This window comes from Colletotrichum karsti (assembly GCF_011947395.1).
Source record: "Colletotrichum karsti strain CkLH20 chromosome Unknown Scaffold13, whole genome shotgun sequence".
In the NCBI taxonomy this organism is placed as follows: Eukaryota; Fungi; Ascomycota; class Sordariomycetes; order Glomerellales; family Glomerellaceae; genus Colletotrichum; species Colletotrichum karsti.
This window is the reverse complement of record NW_024065913.1, coordinates 629,850-646,964: the sequence shown is the minus strand read 5'-3', so window position 1 is coordinate 646,964 and position 17,115 is coordinate 629,850. Positions and strand designations below refer to the sequence as shown.

Below are 17,115 nucleotides of genomic sequence, written 5' to 3'. Positions count from 1 at the left end.
TGCGCTGGTCTATAAAGAAGCGGTCGTAGGGAAGGAGGATAGGTAGCAGGCAGTCGGGCGAAACCGGCGGTTGTCTAAAGACGAGGGGGTGTAGGGTATAGCTCGTTGGTTGGAAATTGACCGGTAGAGTAGGGAGGCTGGAGGCCTAGCTATAGCAAATAGCTTTGCTTTCGGAGAAGGTATTGGTGGTGGAGGGAGGTCGTGTGCTGGATGGAGAATCGCGAAGGAGCAGTGCCGGTCTCGGGTTTGCTTGAGGCGTCCGTCAAAAATCTGCTAGTGGGGTGCAAGGCGACGTCACAGGGGACTTGGAATGTGCCGAGCCGAGGGTAGGCGAGAGTGAAATTGTGCAGAAGAATGATGCCAGGGCAGACGATGAAGAAGAGGAGGAAGGCCTCTGAGATGCGGTCACAACGGAAGCATGACGAACAAGCTTGGGGGGATGAAGGTGGGAGGAGGGAAGAGAGAAAAAAATAAATAAATGCTGGTTAGCGGGGGTACTTCCTCTGAAGCTGGGGTTGTCGAGAAGTTGTAAAGGAAAATCTCTGAGTGGATAAGTTTGTTTGGGACCTGGATAGGTTAGTTTTGGGGTCGGGTGCGGTCGCTGCCAGATGGATTGGAGGCGGGTGGAAATGCTTCTTTTGGTGGGGTAGAAAGGCGACTGACACAGGGCTGGACACAGAGTATTACAGCATGTCAAGATGCAGAGTAGACTCTTTCAGGTTAGGCCGTGTACGAAGTACTTGGGTGTCCTCCATGCACCGTGTGACTCCAAATCTTTGGCAACTCGTTGGAAAGATTTTGCTCCAGTGACGCCCTGGCCAAGTGTGACCTCGGTAGCTAGAACGAGGTCTTTCATTCTGCGGAAGAAAACTGGGGCCAGGTCGGGTATTTGCGCGTATCCTGGATCCGTACGGAACAGCTTCTGTTTTCGTTTTCCCCTTCTTTTCCAAGTCCTCACGACTACTCATATTCCCTTCCATCAAACCAAACCGCCGCCATGTTGCGTAGCTCTGTGTGTAGAGCTGGCACCCGGGTGCTTCATGCATCAAAACCTACCTCCACATCGGCCTTCTCGACCATTGCCTCGCGATCCTCGACGAGAAAGCTCGCTGCTGCCCGTCGCCCCTTGGCCCTGATCCAGACTACCCAACGTCACTATGCGACCGCGAACGAATCCGCCCCTAACCCCAACGACAACTTCTTGTCGGGGAACACTGCCAACTACATCGATGAGATGTACATGCAGTGGAAGCAAGACCCCAAGAGCGTCCACGTCTCATGGCAGGTCTACTTCAGGAACATGGAGAACGGCGACATGCCCATCTCCCAGGCCTTCACTCCTCCCCCTTCTCTGGTCCCCGGAGCCACCGGTGGTGTTCCCGCTCTCGGTGCGAGCCTCGGACAGGGCTCTGAGATCACCAACCACTTGAAGGTTCAGCTTCTCGTTCGCGCCTACCAGGCCCGAGGCCACCACAAGGCCAACATCGACCCTCTGGGCATCCGCAACGAGTCCCAGGGCTTCGGCAACATCAAGCCCAAGGAGCTGTCTCTCGAGCACTACCAGTTCACCGAGAAGGATCTCGACGCCGAATACGAACTCGGCCCTGGCATCCTCCCCCGTTTCAAGAGGGAGGGCCGCGAGAAGATGACCCTGCGTGAGATCATTGCTGCTTGCGAAAAGATCTACTGCGGTTCCTACGGTGTTGAGTTCATCCACATTCCCGACAGAGAGAAGTGCGACTGGCTGCGCGAGCGCATCGAGGTTCCTCAGCCCTTCAAGTACTCCATCGACGAGAAGCGCCGCATCCTCGACCGTCTTATTTGGAGTTCCAGCTTCGAGTCCTTCTTGGCCACGAAATATCCCAACGACAAGCGTTTCGGTCTCGAGGGCTGCGAGACCCTGGTTCCCGGTATGAAGGCCCTCATCGACCGCAGTGTCGACTACGGTGTCAAGGATATCGTCATCGGTATGCCTCACCGTGGCCGTCTCAACGTTCTCAGCAACGTCGTCAGAAAGCCCAACGAGTCCATCTTCAGCGAGTTCGCCGGAACCGCCGGTGGTGAGGACGAGGGCTCTGGTGACGTCAAGTACCATCTCGGCATGAACTTCGAGCGTCCCACGCCTTCTGGCAAGCGCGTGCAGCTCTCCCTGGTCGCCAACCCCTCTCACTTGGAGGCCGAGGACCCCGTCGTTCTCGGCAAGACCCGCGCCATTCAGCACTACAACAACGACGAGAAGACTCACCGCACCGCCATGGGTGTCCTCCTCCACGGTGATGCCGCCTTCGCCGCCCAGGGTGTCGTCTACGAGTGTCTCGGATTCCACTCCCTGCCCGCCTTCTCGACTGGTGGTACCATCCACCTGGTCGTTAACAACCAGATCGGTTTCACCACCGACCCCCGTTTCGCCCGCTCCACCCCCTACTGTACCGATATCGCCAAGGCTATCGATGCCCCCGTTTTCCACGTCAACGCCGACGATGTCGAGGCCGTTAACTTCGTCTGCCAGATCGCTGCCGACTGGCGCGCCGAGTTCCAGCAGGATGTTATCATCGACCTGGTCTGCTACCGCAAGCACGGCCACAACGAGACCGACCAGCCCTCTTTCACCCAACCTCTTATGTACAAGCGCATCCAGGACCACGAGTCCCAGATTGGCATCTACGTCAACAAGCTTCTGGAGGATGGCAGCTTCACCAAGGAGGACATCGACGAACACAAACAGTGGGTCTGGGGCATGCTCGAGGAGAGCTTCTCCAAGTCTAAGGACTACCAGCCTACCTCCAAGGAGTGGACCACCTCCGCCTGGAACGGCTTCAAGTCCCCCAAGGAGCTCGCCACCGAGGTCCTTCCTCACAACGAGACCAGCGTTGATGGCAAGACCCTCGAGCACATTGGTGAGGTCATTGGTAGCACGCCTGAGGGCTTCAACGCCCACCGCAACCTGAAGCGTATCCTTACGAACCGAACCAAGTCTGTTGTTGAGGGTAAGAACATTGACATGTCTACCGCCGAGGCTCTGGCTTTCGGTTCTCTCGTCACCGAGGGCCACCACGTCCGTGTTTCCGGTCAGGATGTTGAGCGTGGTACTTTCTCCCAGCGCCACGCCGTCTTCCACGACCAGGAGACCGAGGACACCCACACTCCTCTTCAGCACGTCAGCAAGGACCAGGGCAAGTTCGTCATCTCCAACTCCTCCCTGAGTGAGTTCGGCGCCCTTGGCTTCGAGTACGGCTACTCGTTGTCTTCCCCCAACGCCCTGGTCATGTGGGAGGCTCAGTTCGGTGACTTCGCCAACAACGCTCAGTGCATTATCGACCAGTTCATCGCCTCTGGTGAGGCCAAGTGGATGCAGAGAACCGGTCTTGTTGTCTCCCTCCCCCACGGTTACGATGGCCAGGGTCCCGAACACTCTTCTGGTCGTCTGGAGCGCTGGCTCCAGCTGTGCAACGAGGACCCCCGTGTCTTCCCCTCTCCCGAGAAGCTCGAGCGTCAGCACCAAGACTGCAACATCCAGATTGCCTACATGACCCAACCTGCCAACCTGTTCCACGCTCTCCGCAGACAGATGCACCGCCAATTCCGCAAGCGTAAGTCGGCCCCGAGTACACTCGAAACATTTATACTGACCATCACTAGCTCTCATCATCTTCTTCTCCAAGGCTCTTCTGCGTCACCCTCTGGCCCGTTCTAACATTGAGGATTTCACCGGTGACTCTCACTTCCAGTGGATCATCCCCGACCCCGAGCACGAGACGGGTGCCCTCAAGCCCAAGGAGGAGATTGAGCGTGTCATCCTCTGCTCTGGCCAGGTCTGGGCTACTCTGTCCAAGTACCGTGCGGACAACAAGATCGACAACGTCGCTTTCACCCGCATCGAGCAGCTGAACCCCTTCCCCTGGCAACAGCTGAAGGAGAACCTGGACCAGTACCCCAACGCCAAGACCATCGTCTGGTGCCAGGAGGAGCCCCTCAACGCCGGTGCATGGAGCTTCACGCAGCCTCGCCTTGAGACTCTGTTGAACCAGACTGAGCACCACGACCGCAAGCACGTCATGTACGCTGGCCGTGGACCCAGCGCCTCCGTTGCTGCTGGAAACAAGGGTCTCCACAACAAGGAAGAGCAGGAGTTCTTGGAGATGGCCTTCAGCGTCAAGCAGGACAAGCTGAAGGGTGAGTAGATTCGGAATAACACACAGGCATGATTACTGGAAGCGATGGGAATAAATAAATTCAAAAGACGGGCATGGAAGAGATTCAGGATTGCGGGAGCGTTTTCCTACCTTGTACAATTGTAAACTAACCTATGAGTAATAACCACACGCCCTCCTTAACGGAGAGACTGTGCACATTACAGCAAACGGGCGGACAGGAAAGCATCCTAGATATATCACCATCGAGGCGGGTCAAGAAGACACCGCGTCCAGCGATGTACCTACTACGTACTGAAATTCAATTTGTTTGATTTATGGCAGCCGCTTGAAGCTCTCTACAAGGGACAAGTGCTTTTAACCGTCAAGGATTCCAGTGGTTGTCCTGCGACAGCAAGTTCCGTTCCAAGAGTTAGCGATGTGCCTGTGCTGCACAGGAGCGGCTCAAAAACGCCACCGTGGTACTTGGAGCGACAGCGATGACGGCGGCCTCGCACGGTCCTTGACAATGTCGGAAGTGGACTCCGTACACGCAGACGCAGGGAAAGATTGGACGAGCATGAGATGCAAGATGGGATGCGCCTGTGACTGTTGCTCAGATAATTCGTAACTCGGATTTCTCCCAGCGGTGCCGGCACGCTCCGGTTGCCTCGTGATTGCACACTCCGCAGATGCAGGCATGACTGGAATTAAATGCCTCTCACTATTTCCATAGACCAATCTCAGACACAGAATGGAGGGAATGCGATAAATGGGAGGTGCAGAACTAATCCGATGCAGCGGCGCAGCGGCGCTCTCTAAATTCCCGCCAACGCTCTCTCCTCTCATTGCGCAATTCCTAATCGGTACGTATACGACAGCATTCACACAGGGAAGGAGTGGGGGCCTCTGCGGCATGATTGGGCGAGTCCGACGCAGCCTTTTTTTTTTGCTCTTCGACTCTTACGGTATCTCATGCAGGCGGCTGCAAACTGTGACGAGCTGGACAGTTGCAAAAGTATTCACGGCCACCTACATACGACAACTTATTTTACGGACCGTATTCTCCATAAGGTAGACGATACTCTAGGCACCCGCCTGTGTTTCGTTCGGGTTGGTATCACCGCCGCCAACGGCTGCCTTGAAGTTTGACCCGAATTTACCGTGTGTTTCTCTGGCTTTGTGCTCTCTGCTTGCCAAGGCCCTTCGACTTAGACGTCAGCTTGTCCGAGGCTGTGTGACTCGACCTGTCACTATCAGGCAATTCAGGTGCTCTTATCAGTTCCGTTTTGAGCAACAAGCCCAGCCTTACTTGTTTATTCACCCTACATCAAGTCTGGCTCATCTTATACGGCCTCATTCTTCATCGATTACCAATCAACCCATACTCTTCTCTCGAGAAACCCGGCATTTTCTTCGAGTATTTGATCACGATGAAGATCCTTGAGGCTCAAACAGCGGTCTTGACCAACTACGAGGTCTACCAGCACCTCACCGAGAAGAAGCTGGGTCAGAAGAAACGAGGCGAACGCCGTGGTCCTGGGAACCTGGAGACACTGGCCAAGGAGGTAAGCTGTGTGCCCGGTGACCAACACCGAGAATTTCTTCTCGGCTATTTCTGCAAAGAATGATTAACATTGGGTATCTTTCCTCTTCCTGCGCTCTTGACTGACTCATCCGGCCAGCTCCTCCAGTACCTGCGTACACCGCCCAACCCGCTGAGCCAGGAGCCCATCACATACCGCCCAGACTGTATCACTCGGCTTCTGGAGAAGCTCCGTCCCTACGACCTCGCCAAGGGTGAAGTCGTCATGATCCTCAACCTTCGCCCCGCCTCCGTCGCCGCGTTGAACACCGTCATTGAAGACATGACGGAGCGCTTCGACGAAACCCAGCAGGAGGACATTGTCCACATCATCGCGGAGGTGCTCGGCTCGTTCCCTCAGGAAGCCGCAGAGGAGGAGGGCGGCGAAGACCAAGCGAACGGTGCTGCTTAGAACGCCCCTCCGGATCACAATTTGGAGCGCGCCTCTGACCTTCGTTGTGCGAGGTCTATGGCTCCGTCCCCATCTCCACATACGCCTTCTCAAAGAATGTCCTTGAAGGAAACCCAAAGGCCTTCTACATGAGCACGCATCCGCCTTCGCTCTGCCCGCCCGCCGCAGTACGTGTTTGAACTGCCGTCTTGCAAATGTCTTCGAAGGCCAGCTTGATGAGCTCCCCGGTCATGGCAGAGCACTCCATATATCTGTCTACTCGCATAGACTGCGCCACCTGGTAGGCCTCGTTGGGTAGGATGATGCCATTGGGATCAGTTTCTGATCTGAGGTCTCTCTTGAGGCCCAGGATGAGGATGGGGAGACGGTCAGGTCTGCGGAAAGTCATCTTGACTTCCCTGAGCCACTGTTCGGAGAGTCAGTGTTTGAAGACGAATCAGGATACAGGATGAGATGAAAGAACATACTACTCTTTGCATGTTGATAAGACTGAGCCGCTGGCTTATGTCGTAGCAAATAATAACGAGATCCGGCTCAAGAAGACGCCAGTTCTCGGGGCTACTCGTATCATAGAATTCCATTCGATACGGCTTGCTTCCCAGTTTGATCTCAAATATGAAAGGCTGGTCGATGTCTTTGAGCAACGTGACGGGCCCATCGCCATCTTTGGCACTCAGTCTCCTGCTCAGGGGGCAAGCGGCTCACATTAGCGATAAGATCCGGCATGGGGAACGGACGACATTCATCAGGGGCATACGGACGAGAGAAAATACGTCTTTCCACATTGTTCATCTCCAACTAGCAATATCTTGATGGCATCTTTGTCCATGGCTGCGAACACCGTTCGATCCGGACTTTTGACTCGGATGTCGTTACTGATAACGGCAGACGGGGAACGGGACTGTCTGGGGAACAAATGGCGCAGCCCCAGAGGGCCTAGACACCCGCTGTTCCACGCACTGCCCGCCAAACGGCCCCGGTTCCTGTCAGATAGATTTGGGGACCTGGGCCAGCGCTCCAATCAAAGTGGGATTCAGCCACAGATAGACTGAACCCGAGCCACAGACAATTTTTCATAGGGCGATTTCACAGTGACAACCCAAGCGTACCCGCACCCGCATGATGCCGGTCTAAATCCCAGAAAAAGAGTCATATGGAAAGAAGTTGCGGGCTTGTGAGGCCCTTACATGGATTATTCTGGGGTTCACGTCTGCATTCTTCGCCGAGCTTGAGTCTGCTCGTACTGAGAAGTCAAGAAAGACTACTACACCACTCACGAAGGCCTCTTCCCGTTCACGCCAATCGCGAACATCAGCATCTTAGAATCCATCTCGCGACTCACCCCTCCACACGGCAACTGAGCACATCACAGCTCAGAGCCCGCAAAATGGCCGACGTGCGTGATAAATACGTCTCATGGGACAGGGACAGCCTCATCGCGCGCATCCAACAACTAGAGAACGAACTCGAGAACCAAAAACACATCGCGCAAGCACCCAAACCGGCGCCCGGCAAGACGGACAAGCCATGGAAGGCCGCCGACGCCCCGCCACCGCCGCCGCCCAAGAAGCGGAAGAAGCAGAAGGAGATCGACCCCTCGCAGTACTCCACGCGCCTCATCGCCCTGAAGCTCGCGTACCTCGGCAAGCAGTACGGCGGGTTCGAGTACGCCGAGTCGGCGTACCTGCCGACCATCGAGGGCGAGCTGTGGAAGGCCCTGACGAAAGCGTGTCTCATCTTCCCCGAGGACGCGAACGTGGTTAACTTTGACTGCTGTGAGTACTCCAAGTGCGGGCGCACGGATCGCGGCGTGAGTGCCTTCGGGCAGGTCATCGGGTTGAGGGTGCGGAGCAATAAGCCGCTTCCCAAGCCGGAGCCCGTGGTCGTAGAAGGGGAAAACGCGGATACCCCGATGGAGGGCACCGCCGAGACGACGACGACGGAACAGAAATCAGAGGAGAAGGAGAAGAAGCCGGTGCCGGAGTGGACGGATGACAGGGAAATCGACTACATCAGGACCCTCAACCGTCTCCTGCCGGACGACATCCGCATCCTGGCGTGGTGCCCGTCTCCGCCGCCCGACTTCTCGGCGCGCTTCTCGTGCGAGGAGAGGCAGTACCGCTACTTCTTCACGCAGCCGGCCTTCGCCCCGACCACGGGGACGTCGCCGGACGGGAAGCTCAAGGAGGGGTACCTCGACATCGAGGCGATGAACGACGCGGCGCAGCGGTTCGTGGGGAACCACGACTTCCGCAACTTCTGCAAGGTGGATGGTGGCAAGCAGATTTCCAACTTTGAGCGGAACATGTTCGAGGCGGGCGTCGAGGAGGTGCGGGACGTCGGGACGGTGCTGCCGTACCTCAGTCTTAACTCCGAGAACGGGGAGAAGCTGCCCAAGGTATACTCGTTCAACATCCGCGGGACGGCGTTCCTGTGGCACCAGATCCGGCACATCGTCTCGATTCTGTTCCTGATCGGGCAGAGGCTGGAGAAGCCGGAGCTGGTGACGGAGTTGTTGGACGTGGAGAAGACGCCGCGGAAGCCCAACTACGACCTCGCGTGCGACACGCCGCTGGTGCTGTGGAACTGCGTGTTCCCCGGCGATAAGGAGAGCAGGACGCAGAAAGAGGGCGCGAGTGCGCTGAAGTGGGTGTACGGCGGGGCGGATATCATGGAGAGCATGTGGAAGTCGTACCGGGTCAAGAAGATGGACGAGCTGCTCGCGAACCGGCTGCTCGATCTGGTCTCGGGCCAGGTCCTGGAGGTCGAGAGCCCGGCGAAGGGGACGAGGGTGTTTCAGGGCGGGCCGTCGGGCAAGTTGGCCGGGGAGTATGTTCCGATTATGAAGAAGCGGGTGACGGGGACGCCTGCGGAGATCAACGACAAGTTCGCGCAGAGGAAGGGGTTCAAGAACTCTGAGGAGATGAAGGAGACGAAGAATTGGAGGAAGGTCGTGAAAGATGCGAAGGAGGCGAAGAGGGCGGCCGCCGCAGATGATGCGGATGAATAGCCGGCGAATAAGATATCAAATGAAATAAAAATGAGGAAAATTTCATGAATTCATCAAGGAGCAGTTCAGCTCAACTCGACCATTTCTCGTCTATCCTACGACTGCCACCACCACCACCAACATACCCACCGCCTCCATCCGCCTCCCACAGACAGCCCCTCACACCCCTCCAGACCGTCTCGACAATCTTCTTGCGGGGCAAGATCCGTGGGAACACGACGATGAGGTCGTCCTCCCCCTCGACGACGACGACGAGGTAGTACCTGACCTCGAAGCCCCTGAACGCCTCGTTGACGAGCACGTCCTGTATCTTCTCGGTGGGGATAAAGCGCGTCGCCGCGGCGGAGAGGTAGCTCCCGCTGACCGAGCTCGTCTGAATACCGAGGCCGCGCAGGACGAGCAGGCTCTCGGTGGTGTGGGTGCGCAGGAGAGTGGCGTAGGCGGCGACGACGCAGGCGCCGATGAGCAGCGGGAGGGGGATGGTGTCGGAGGACGCGAGGCGCTGTGCGAGACGGCCCGGGATGGAGTCGTCGATCATTCGGATCGCTTGGGAGAGGGTTGCGGTTGAGAAGAAGGTGGGTTCTTGCTCTTCTGCGTAATCGTCGTCTGAGTCGTAAGGTGATGCTGTCGGTGTGGGCGAGGGCGTGAGGAAGGTGGATGTGGCGTAGGGCGATTGGACCCAGGCGGCGTGAACGAGGAGAATGGAGGAGAAGAAGACGACGATGCGCAGGGCTAGGAGGAACAGAGAGAGGAGGCGGATTGTGAGGGTCGGCGGTGGGCGTGTTGTTACTGTGAACTCGGCTGTCGTGGGCGAGGGGCGCCGGACGTGGAGGCGCGGGGAGGTGGTGAGCATCTTGAGGTTTGCGCCGCTGCGTCGCGAGGTTGGTGAAGGAGTGAGGTAAAGATTATCTGGCCATTGATGTGTATGTGGGAGCTCTTAAAAGCTGGGCGCCGGGGCAGAAGATTACCGCGAGGCCATCCGGGGACGCAATCGCAGCTTCAAGACGACGTGGTCAAAATGATGGAAAGCTCTCAAGCTCTCAAGCGCTGTCGGCGATCGGTGACATCTCCCCCGTCGCGCAAAGGCGCGCAGACAAGCTGACATAAGCGAGCATCCCACCACCCCAACGCACCAGGTGCACGGCCCCCGCACGCCCGAGGGTATATGAGCCCAAAGTTTGTCCGAAGTTACCGGCTGTAATGGTCAAGTGGTTGAAGGCTTTCATTATTCTTCTCCTGCTACCCCATCTCCATTGGAACCCCCTAGCGGCGCCCAGTGCGAATGCCGCGGTGGCCACTCACTCGCACGGGTAACCTGCGATGCTGTGGTGGCTCTAAGCAATGAAGATCACACTTGAGAGAGGTTTCACTCTGCAGAGGCATCTTCACCGTCGCATGGCGTGCTGGATTACGATCGCTAGGGGCTTGGGTTAGTGGTTGAAGATGGAGATGTCAACTCCAATTTTTTTGCCTTTTTTATGATTGATGTTTAGTAATGTCTATCTGCAGCGATCTGTGCGTGCATCTCGTATTGTTTTTTGTTCGCGATGCGCAACGATTCTGCTGGGCAACGTGGTGATTGAATGCGACTGTGTTGGGGACGGTGTTTTGCTGTGTCGTTGCGCTGAAGCTGATGGGAGAGCTCGCGATGCCTTCAGGTGGTGGATGTACACAGTATCCCGCACACATGGTTCGAGTTGGCCTCGCGACACTTCTTTTTCGGTTTTTGCACACTTCTCCTCGGTCGGGAATTGCAAGAGAAACATCTTCACGTTCAAATGTCACAAGAAAAGTGTTCAGAAATAGATAAAATCACATCCTTCTCAATATTCAGCCTGTACGTGGCCATCGTAAATCGAGCAACTACATACTGTTGTCATCCTCCCCTAAAAGAAAATCGACACTCCCGCGACAACGGGAGCAAGGAAAAAAGTAAGACGAAGAAAAATAAAACGCAGGTGGATGTCTCTCCTCTGCTTCAACTAGATGAACAAAGATGCCGTGAGGCAACATTGTAAGACGAACGTTTCCAGCACTTTTCGGTCCCCCTCTTCCATCTTTACCACATCTCGAAGAGGGCGAGACGGTCGGCGTCGACACGATCTTAGCCCTCCTCCTATTTTGTTTTCTGTAAGTAAGAAAAAAAGTAAAGTTTTCGTATCCCCAATCCCCCCGGCCTGTTTGTCCGTCTTCTCACGTACATCGCCGCTCACGGTATCATATTTGTCCTGTCTGTCCACCCTGCGTGTGCCTCGCGGCTTTGCCCAGTCCAAGATCCAGCCATCATCAGTCATCATTTGAGAAGGAAGAAATGCGAAATAAATAGATTGCAATGATAAGAAAAAAATGGTTGTGGGTAAATTCGCTCTGCGCTCTGAAGCAAAAGTAGTCATCAAGGATAGACTTGAAGTGTACAAAACGGCGCTTTCTAATCGGGGATTTTTCTGCTGTCGGCTTCATGGCATCAGAGATGTCTTGCCGCGAATGGTCGTGTTTCTTTGTCGTCGAAAAGTAGTGGTATCAAGGTTCATCGAAAAACGCCAGTCGCCATGCAACGAAGTGAATCGAAACATAAAGGGGGTAAGAAATAATTAAGGTGATGTTGTCGTTCTGAGCGCGACTTAAATCAGGTCGTTGGCGTTGAGGCCCGTGGGAAGGGCATGTTGTCGGTGTGCCATGATGGGAGACCTCAAAGTGTCACGTCCATAGTTGGTTGGCATCGGCACACTCTCGTAAGGCGCGACCTCGTAGTCGTCTTGTCTGGGACGCATGGCAATAGAGTCCTTGCGGTTACGGCTGCCCGACCTGAAGCGGTCGGTAGCCTTGGAAATCCGGCCGGCGAGGCTGTGTTCGCGCTCGGTGAAGCTGCGACCGCGGCTGTGGCCCTTGGAGGCCGGAGGTGCTGGCGCCGGGATGACTGGAACGGTCGTGTCCATGGGTGCGGCCGCCGGAGCAGGCTCATCGTCATCCATGACAATCTCAATCATGCCAGAGCCGAGAGCCCCGCCGCCATTGTGTACCGCGTAGGGCAGAGGCGCCGGGGGTGGTGGAGGAGGCATAGCCAAATGCTGCAACTCCTTCAACATTGGCGGAGGAGGAGGCGGCGGTGGGACGCTCATGTTGTCGTTGTCCTCTTGAGAGGCGCGCCTGGAGTGAAAGAAATGGTCAACGGTGCGGACTTCACCCGAGTTTCCTCTTCTCATGGATGGGCCGCGCGAAAGTGTCGGTCCACTGGGACCGGCGCTCTTGGGCGAGGGTACGTCGATCGGTGGAGCGGACATGCTGCGAGGAATCATACCGCGGACGGGAGGCTGGTAAGTTGTTTGCGGGAGAAGCGTAAGCAGCCCCTCGCCTCCGTTGTCTTTCTCGGGGGATCGCTGATCCGGTGAAGTCACCGGCGAATGTCGTTGCGCGAAGGTGGCGGGAATCGGAGGCACAGGGATGTTCTTGGCCTTCTCCTTGTCAGACTCAATGATGAGCCGCATTGCTTTTGGGGTTGCTGGTAATCCAATGTGGACGTTGGAACTGCGGGCGTACATGCTCCTGTGAGCTGAAGGAGAGTCGGCGGTATGGCTGCGAGGAGGCAGATCAATGCTGCTCGGCGACGACTCAATACCCACGCGGATCTGGTTGGGATGAGGGATAGGGGGCACCGAGGGGCGTTGAGCCAGTGACTTTCGGCGTTCCTCGAGCTCGCGTGCGGCTTCCTCCTTCTTGCGTTGTCTCTCGTCCTTCATAGCCTTGAGGTCTCCAGCATGCTCGGTAGACGGAGCACGCGACTTCGTCTGGATGTTGATAGCGTCGCGAGGTTGCTCAGTGGCTTCGATTGCCTTGCGGCGGCGACTCTCAGATCGGTCGCGTTGGGGGAAGTCTCTGACGAGCTCCGGCGAAAGGCCCTTGCGGGAGTCGGCCTGGCTGGTGCTTCTGTTGTGCCTGTTTCTGAAGTTTTCTTGAGCAATGACGGCCTTGGTGAAGTCTTCCTCGTCTTCCGATCCTTGGTAATGAATCACATTTGCCGAGAGTGGGAGAGGAGAAGAGGGTGATCTGATATGCGAGCCCTTGCGATCTTGGCTTCGACCACGCAGCTCAAGCGCAGGAGGGCGGTGTCTGCCTTCGGGGCTTTTGTGGCGGACCTGACTGCCTCGGCTAGACGTACGGCTAGTCACCTTTCTGCTGCTGCTTGCCTTCCTCACTGTGGCAGGTTCCACAAAGTCAGGCAACATCTTCGGAGTACCCAAGTTGATGAGATCTTCGGGCGACATTGGAATAGGCGAGGTGGGAGATCGCTTTGGCTTGGGCCAGGTACGATTGGCAGCGCGACCACGCTCCGCCGAGGCTTCACGCGAAGCGGCCTTACGGCTTCGGCTCCTCTCGCCATCGCGCCCGCTGGAGCCGTCTCTTCGACCCTCTCGGCTGCCGTGGCGGCTACGCTGCTTTCGTTGCTGGAGACGCTGGGCGGTGTCGAGACTGTGGATGTAATCCTGTCTTCCACCAGTGGTGTTGCTGCGATAGCTTCTGCCCGTGGTGGATTGGGAGTTGACGGAGCTTGTAACAGAACCAGGACCGCGTCGTCGGGAAGGCCAGTGGAAGCGAGTCGAGGAGGAGATGGACTGCTCAGGAGAGATCAACTCGTTGCCCATGTTGTCGAGACCCTCCAGTTCAAGGTGCAGGCCTACAGGCTTGCGGTCTCGGGAGCCATTGCGCTGGTGCAAGCTGCCTTCCATCTTGATGATCATTCTGGCGTCAGGGGACGGGGGTGGCGCCTCTCTCGATCGGGTAAGCATCTGATACTGGTCGCGCATCATCATGGGACTGGCAGTGGCCGCCCTCTGCAAAGTAAGTCCTGCAGCTAGATTGTCTTGTTCAGCGGAAGACATGCGCATGTGGGCAGCGCGGCGAGACTCTTCGCCTTCTCGGAGTTGCTCGCGCGACAAGTCGCCTGGGACCTCCCCAATGGAAGGAAGACGCTTACGGCTGAAGGCAGACGTGCCAGACCGTGCAGAGTTTGGCGTGTTGAACTGGCTGCGGTTGGGTGGGCGGATGAAGGCAGTGGTGACATCAAATCCACCCGGTGACACGGCGGAATCTGCGATGGGGGTAGGACCAGCAGCAATTGGAGTCTGCCCTCCATCAACCTGGGAGAAGAACTTGGACTTTCCGCCTTGGTCGCCAAACGAGGTGATGAGCTTCAGCGCTGAAGTCTTGGCAATGCTTCTTTGAGGCCCACGTTGAGCTCCAGGGGGCGAAAGAGGCGGGGAGAGTATTTCTGGAATGTTTTGGTTGACGTTCTGGTTGATACTCTGGAAGGTGACTTGAGCAGCAGACGGGGAGGTCCAAGGCTCATCGGACTCGGCACCGGTACAGGCGAAGCTGAAATCAGGTTAGCTAAATGATGTGGTGATACTCCAAGGAAACATACCATCGGACTGCGAGTTGCTGCTGTCCATGCATGACAGCCCACTCTCCCCACTTCTTGATGATGGCAGACTGTCGTTCCCAAACAGCAGGGAAGAAAAGACATGTCAGGATGAGAGCTTCCATGTACTTCTTGTGAGACACATAAATCTCGATGGCGTCGTTGTAGTCTCCCATGCCGATCAAAATTGTAACCGCGGCGTTGAGATCACCATGCTCAAGAAGTCTTTGAACATATGTCCGCCCAAGCTTGTGCTGTGATGCGTGGCCGCCAATGCCACTGAGAGCTAACAACATCCAGTCTGACGAAGTCATTGATGCAGAGCTGGCGGCCATAACATCGGCGTCAAGGTCGCCAAGCCATCGGAGCAGAAGGATTCGGGCAGGCGCGCCGGCCTGGTGCCGGCTGAGCTCCTCACGGATCAAGTCTTCGATCTCCTTGTGCCATCCAAAAATGGTGCTCAGCATCTGCTTGCGAAGGTCATCGTTGGTGAGCCGGCTGTTGTCAGCACCGGTGGGATGCTTGTAGGGGATGTCGCTCAGTCGGCTGCGGGTGTACTTGAAAAGGTCGGCAACCTTGCTGTCCACAGGGCTCGGGATGACTTCATTTCGCAGACGAGACGGTCTGGAACGGCGTGATCGGTATGAAGACATTGACGTGCCCGTCAGCATGGAGGTTCCGCTCATGGAGTACATGTCGCGTTCCTGATACGGCGCAGCTGACGAAGGCAGGGAGGATCCGATGGAGATGTAAGTGTTTTCGGTCCCTCGCGAGACGGCTGACGAAGGATAGACACCAGGTGTCCGCGAGCCGGATTCTGACTTGGATACCGCAGACAGTCCCATTGAATGTCCGCTGCGGCTCGACGCCGCGCTGGCTGAGTCGGCGTCATAGGGGTCCATCGACACCTTCGGCGGAGCGCTGCTTGTCTCCTTCCGGCCGACGATACGGTCAAACGGAGACATGTGGTCCTCATCGCTTTCGGAAATTCCCATCTCGATCGTGCCGGACGTGGCATCTGAATCAGTTGCAATGGTTGTGGATGTCTTCTGCGACTGCTGTTCCTCGATGGAGACAGGCGGAGATGGCGGCAACAGATTGGCTGGGTGCTGGACGTTGGCCACGATGATCGACGGGGTGTTGAGATCAAACTGTTGGACGGTGTTGTTGGCACCAAGGGTGAACAGGCTGGCACCTGGGCCGTATACGGCCAGGCCTCTGACATGCTCAAGGGTCGGGATGCTGTCCCAAGTGACATGTTTGGTACGGACATCCCATGATAGTGTTTCCCTGGTGTGAAGATCAGTGCATGTCCTAAGCGCGCGCCTAGGTAGAAGTGGCAAGTATGACGTACGAGTCAGAATATTGAATGATGCGGCCGTTCTTTGACCAACCCATCCAGTTGGGTCCAGACTGATAGTTCTCGGTGCGCTTGAGAATCCTGACGACTTTCGCGGGGTCGTCGCTGCTGTATGACTTTGATACGCTCCAGACGCGGAGGTCACCGTCATGTGTTTGGGCTGCCAGCATGTCCGACTTTTGCCGGGACGACGAGGCGTGCCAGTTGAGGGTAACAATTGGCGAAGGTGCTCTCGAAGTGCCCAGATTGTGTAAGATTGTAAACCGTGGCTGCAGGGTGGCGACCAGTAGAGAGCCATTCTGGTAACTTGAAGAGGTCAGTTCCATGCAGCCGGTTTCTGGGGTTTCTGCAAAGCTTACCCAATCGCAAATGTCCGACAATCCGCAGCCGGTGCAAGTGCTGTCACTGCTATTTGATCAATTGTCCTCGAGGAAATATGTTCTGATGTTGTTGGTTCAAACAGGATAATGTTGCCCTGCGTATTGCCTGAGCTGCTGTTAGCAAAGATCACAGCTCGACGTGAAGTGTATAAAGCGTACCAAACGCGACGTTGCCGTTACGCATCCATGCGGCTGTCGTCAAATGCTCATAAGAGGCAAATCGAGCCACCTCATCCCCCGTCATAAGATCCCATACGATGGCCGTTTGCCCTGCATCGTAACTCACAACCAGCCTTCCGGCGCCGACTTCGCTCTGGGTGTCGACGGCAAGCAACCTGACTTCATCGGAGTGTCTCGAAAACCTTCTCTCGATCGTGAGGGTATCGTGGTGGCAGCAGACAATAGAGCAACCTTGCGCGTACAGAAACATGGACGCCGTCGCGGCGCATGGCTCAAAGTATCGCACAATGTTGGGCTGCGACATGTTGAAGTCTTGCATTTCATTGCTCCGACCTCTTGCTGACGACCTCCCGGAGCTGACGGTGCCGGTTCGATTTCTGGCGGAGGCGGACATGATGGCACTATATCCTTTTTCGGATTTCGATCTGCGACCCGGTGCGATGTTAGCCGGCAAGCTGCATCAGAGGAGGACGACGTCTAGGAAACAACTGCAGGTCCTTGTCCGCCGGGGCCTGGAAGCCACCTCAACCCGAGAAGAGCTTGCATGACTTTTGTGAGACAGGTCTACTCACCAATCCGTGGCAATACAGCGCCCGTCCGGCTACTTCGTGGCGAACCAAGAACAGTCGGGAAGCTACACCT

The 17,115-nt window shown here is 56.4% G+C and overlaps 5 protein-coding genes across 5 annotated transcripts; 2 read left to right on the top strand and 3 right to left on the bottom strand.

Moving 5' to 3' along the window:
• Positions 1 to 997: 997 nt before the first annotated feature.
• On the top strand, positions 998 to 6,127 carry CkaCkLH20_04852 (alpha-ketoglutarate dehydrogenase complex subunit; the record flags this gene model as incomplete). Its single annotated transcript, XM_038887571.1, has 4 exons — positions 998 to 3,590; positions 3,640 to 4,173; positions 5,466 to 5,698; positions 5,816 to 6,127. 4 exons carry the CDS (start codon positions 998 to 1,000, stop codon positions 6,125 to 6,127), a joined length of 3,672 nt encoding a protein of 1,223 aa, XP_038747178.1.
• A 124-nt stretch (positions 6,128 to 6,251) lies between these two features.
• CkaCkLH20_04851 (rho-like small) lies at positions 6,252 to 6,804 on the bottom strand (the record flags this gene model as incomplete). Its single annotated transcript, XM_038887570.1, has 2 exons — positions 6,252 to 6,533; positions 6,595 to 6,804. 2 exons carry the CDS (start codon positions 6,802 to 6,804, stop codon positions 6,252 to 6,254), a joined length of 492 nt encoding a protein of 163 aa, XP_038747177.1.
• Positions 6,805 to 7,514: 710 nt separating this feature from the next.
• CkaCkLH20_04850 (tRNA pseudouridine synthase A) lies at positions 7,515 to 9,137 on the top strand (the record flags this gene model as incomplete). Its single annotated transcript, XM_038887569.1, has 1 exon — positions 7,515 to 9,137. The coding sequence occupies one exon, from the start codon at positions 7,515 to 7,517 to the stop codon at positions 9,135 to 9,137; it is 1,623 nt and encodes a 540-aa protein (XP_038747176.1).
• Positions 9,138 to 9,207: 70 nt separating this feature from the next.
• On the bottom strand, positions 9,208 to 9,990 carry CkaCkLH20_04849 (phosphatidylinositol n-acetylglucosaminyltransferase; the record flags this gene model as incomplete). The annotated part of the gene is made up of 1 exon (XM_038887568.1): positions 9,208 to 9,990. The coding sequence occupies one exon, from the start codon at positions 9,988 to 9,990 to the stop codon at positions 9,208 to 9,210; it is 783 nt and encodes a 260-aa protein (XP_038747175.1).
• Positions 9,991 to 11,758: 1,768 nt separating this feature from the next.
• CkaCkLH20_04848 (uncharacterized protein) lies at positions 11,759 to 16,867 on the bottom strand (the record flags this gene model as incomplete). Its single annotated transcript, XM_038887567.1, has 6 exons — positions 11,759 to 14,507; positions 14,557 to 15,843; positions 15,908 to 16,212; positions 16,273 to 16,318; positions 16,375 to 16,399; positions 16,453 to 16,867. The coding sequence occupies 6 exons, from the start codon at positions 16,865 to 16,867 to the stop codon at positions 11,759 to 11,761; spliced, it is 4,827 nt and encodes a 1,608-aa protein (XP_038747174.1).
• Positions 16,868 to 17,115: the final 248 nt, after the last annotated feature.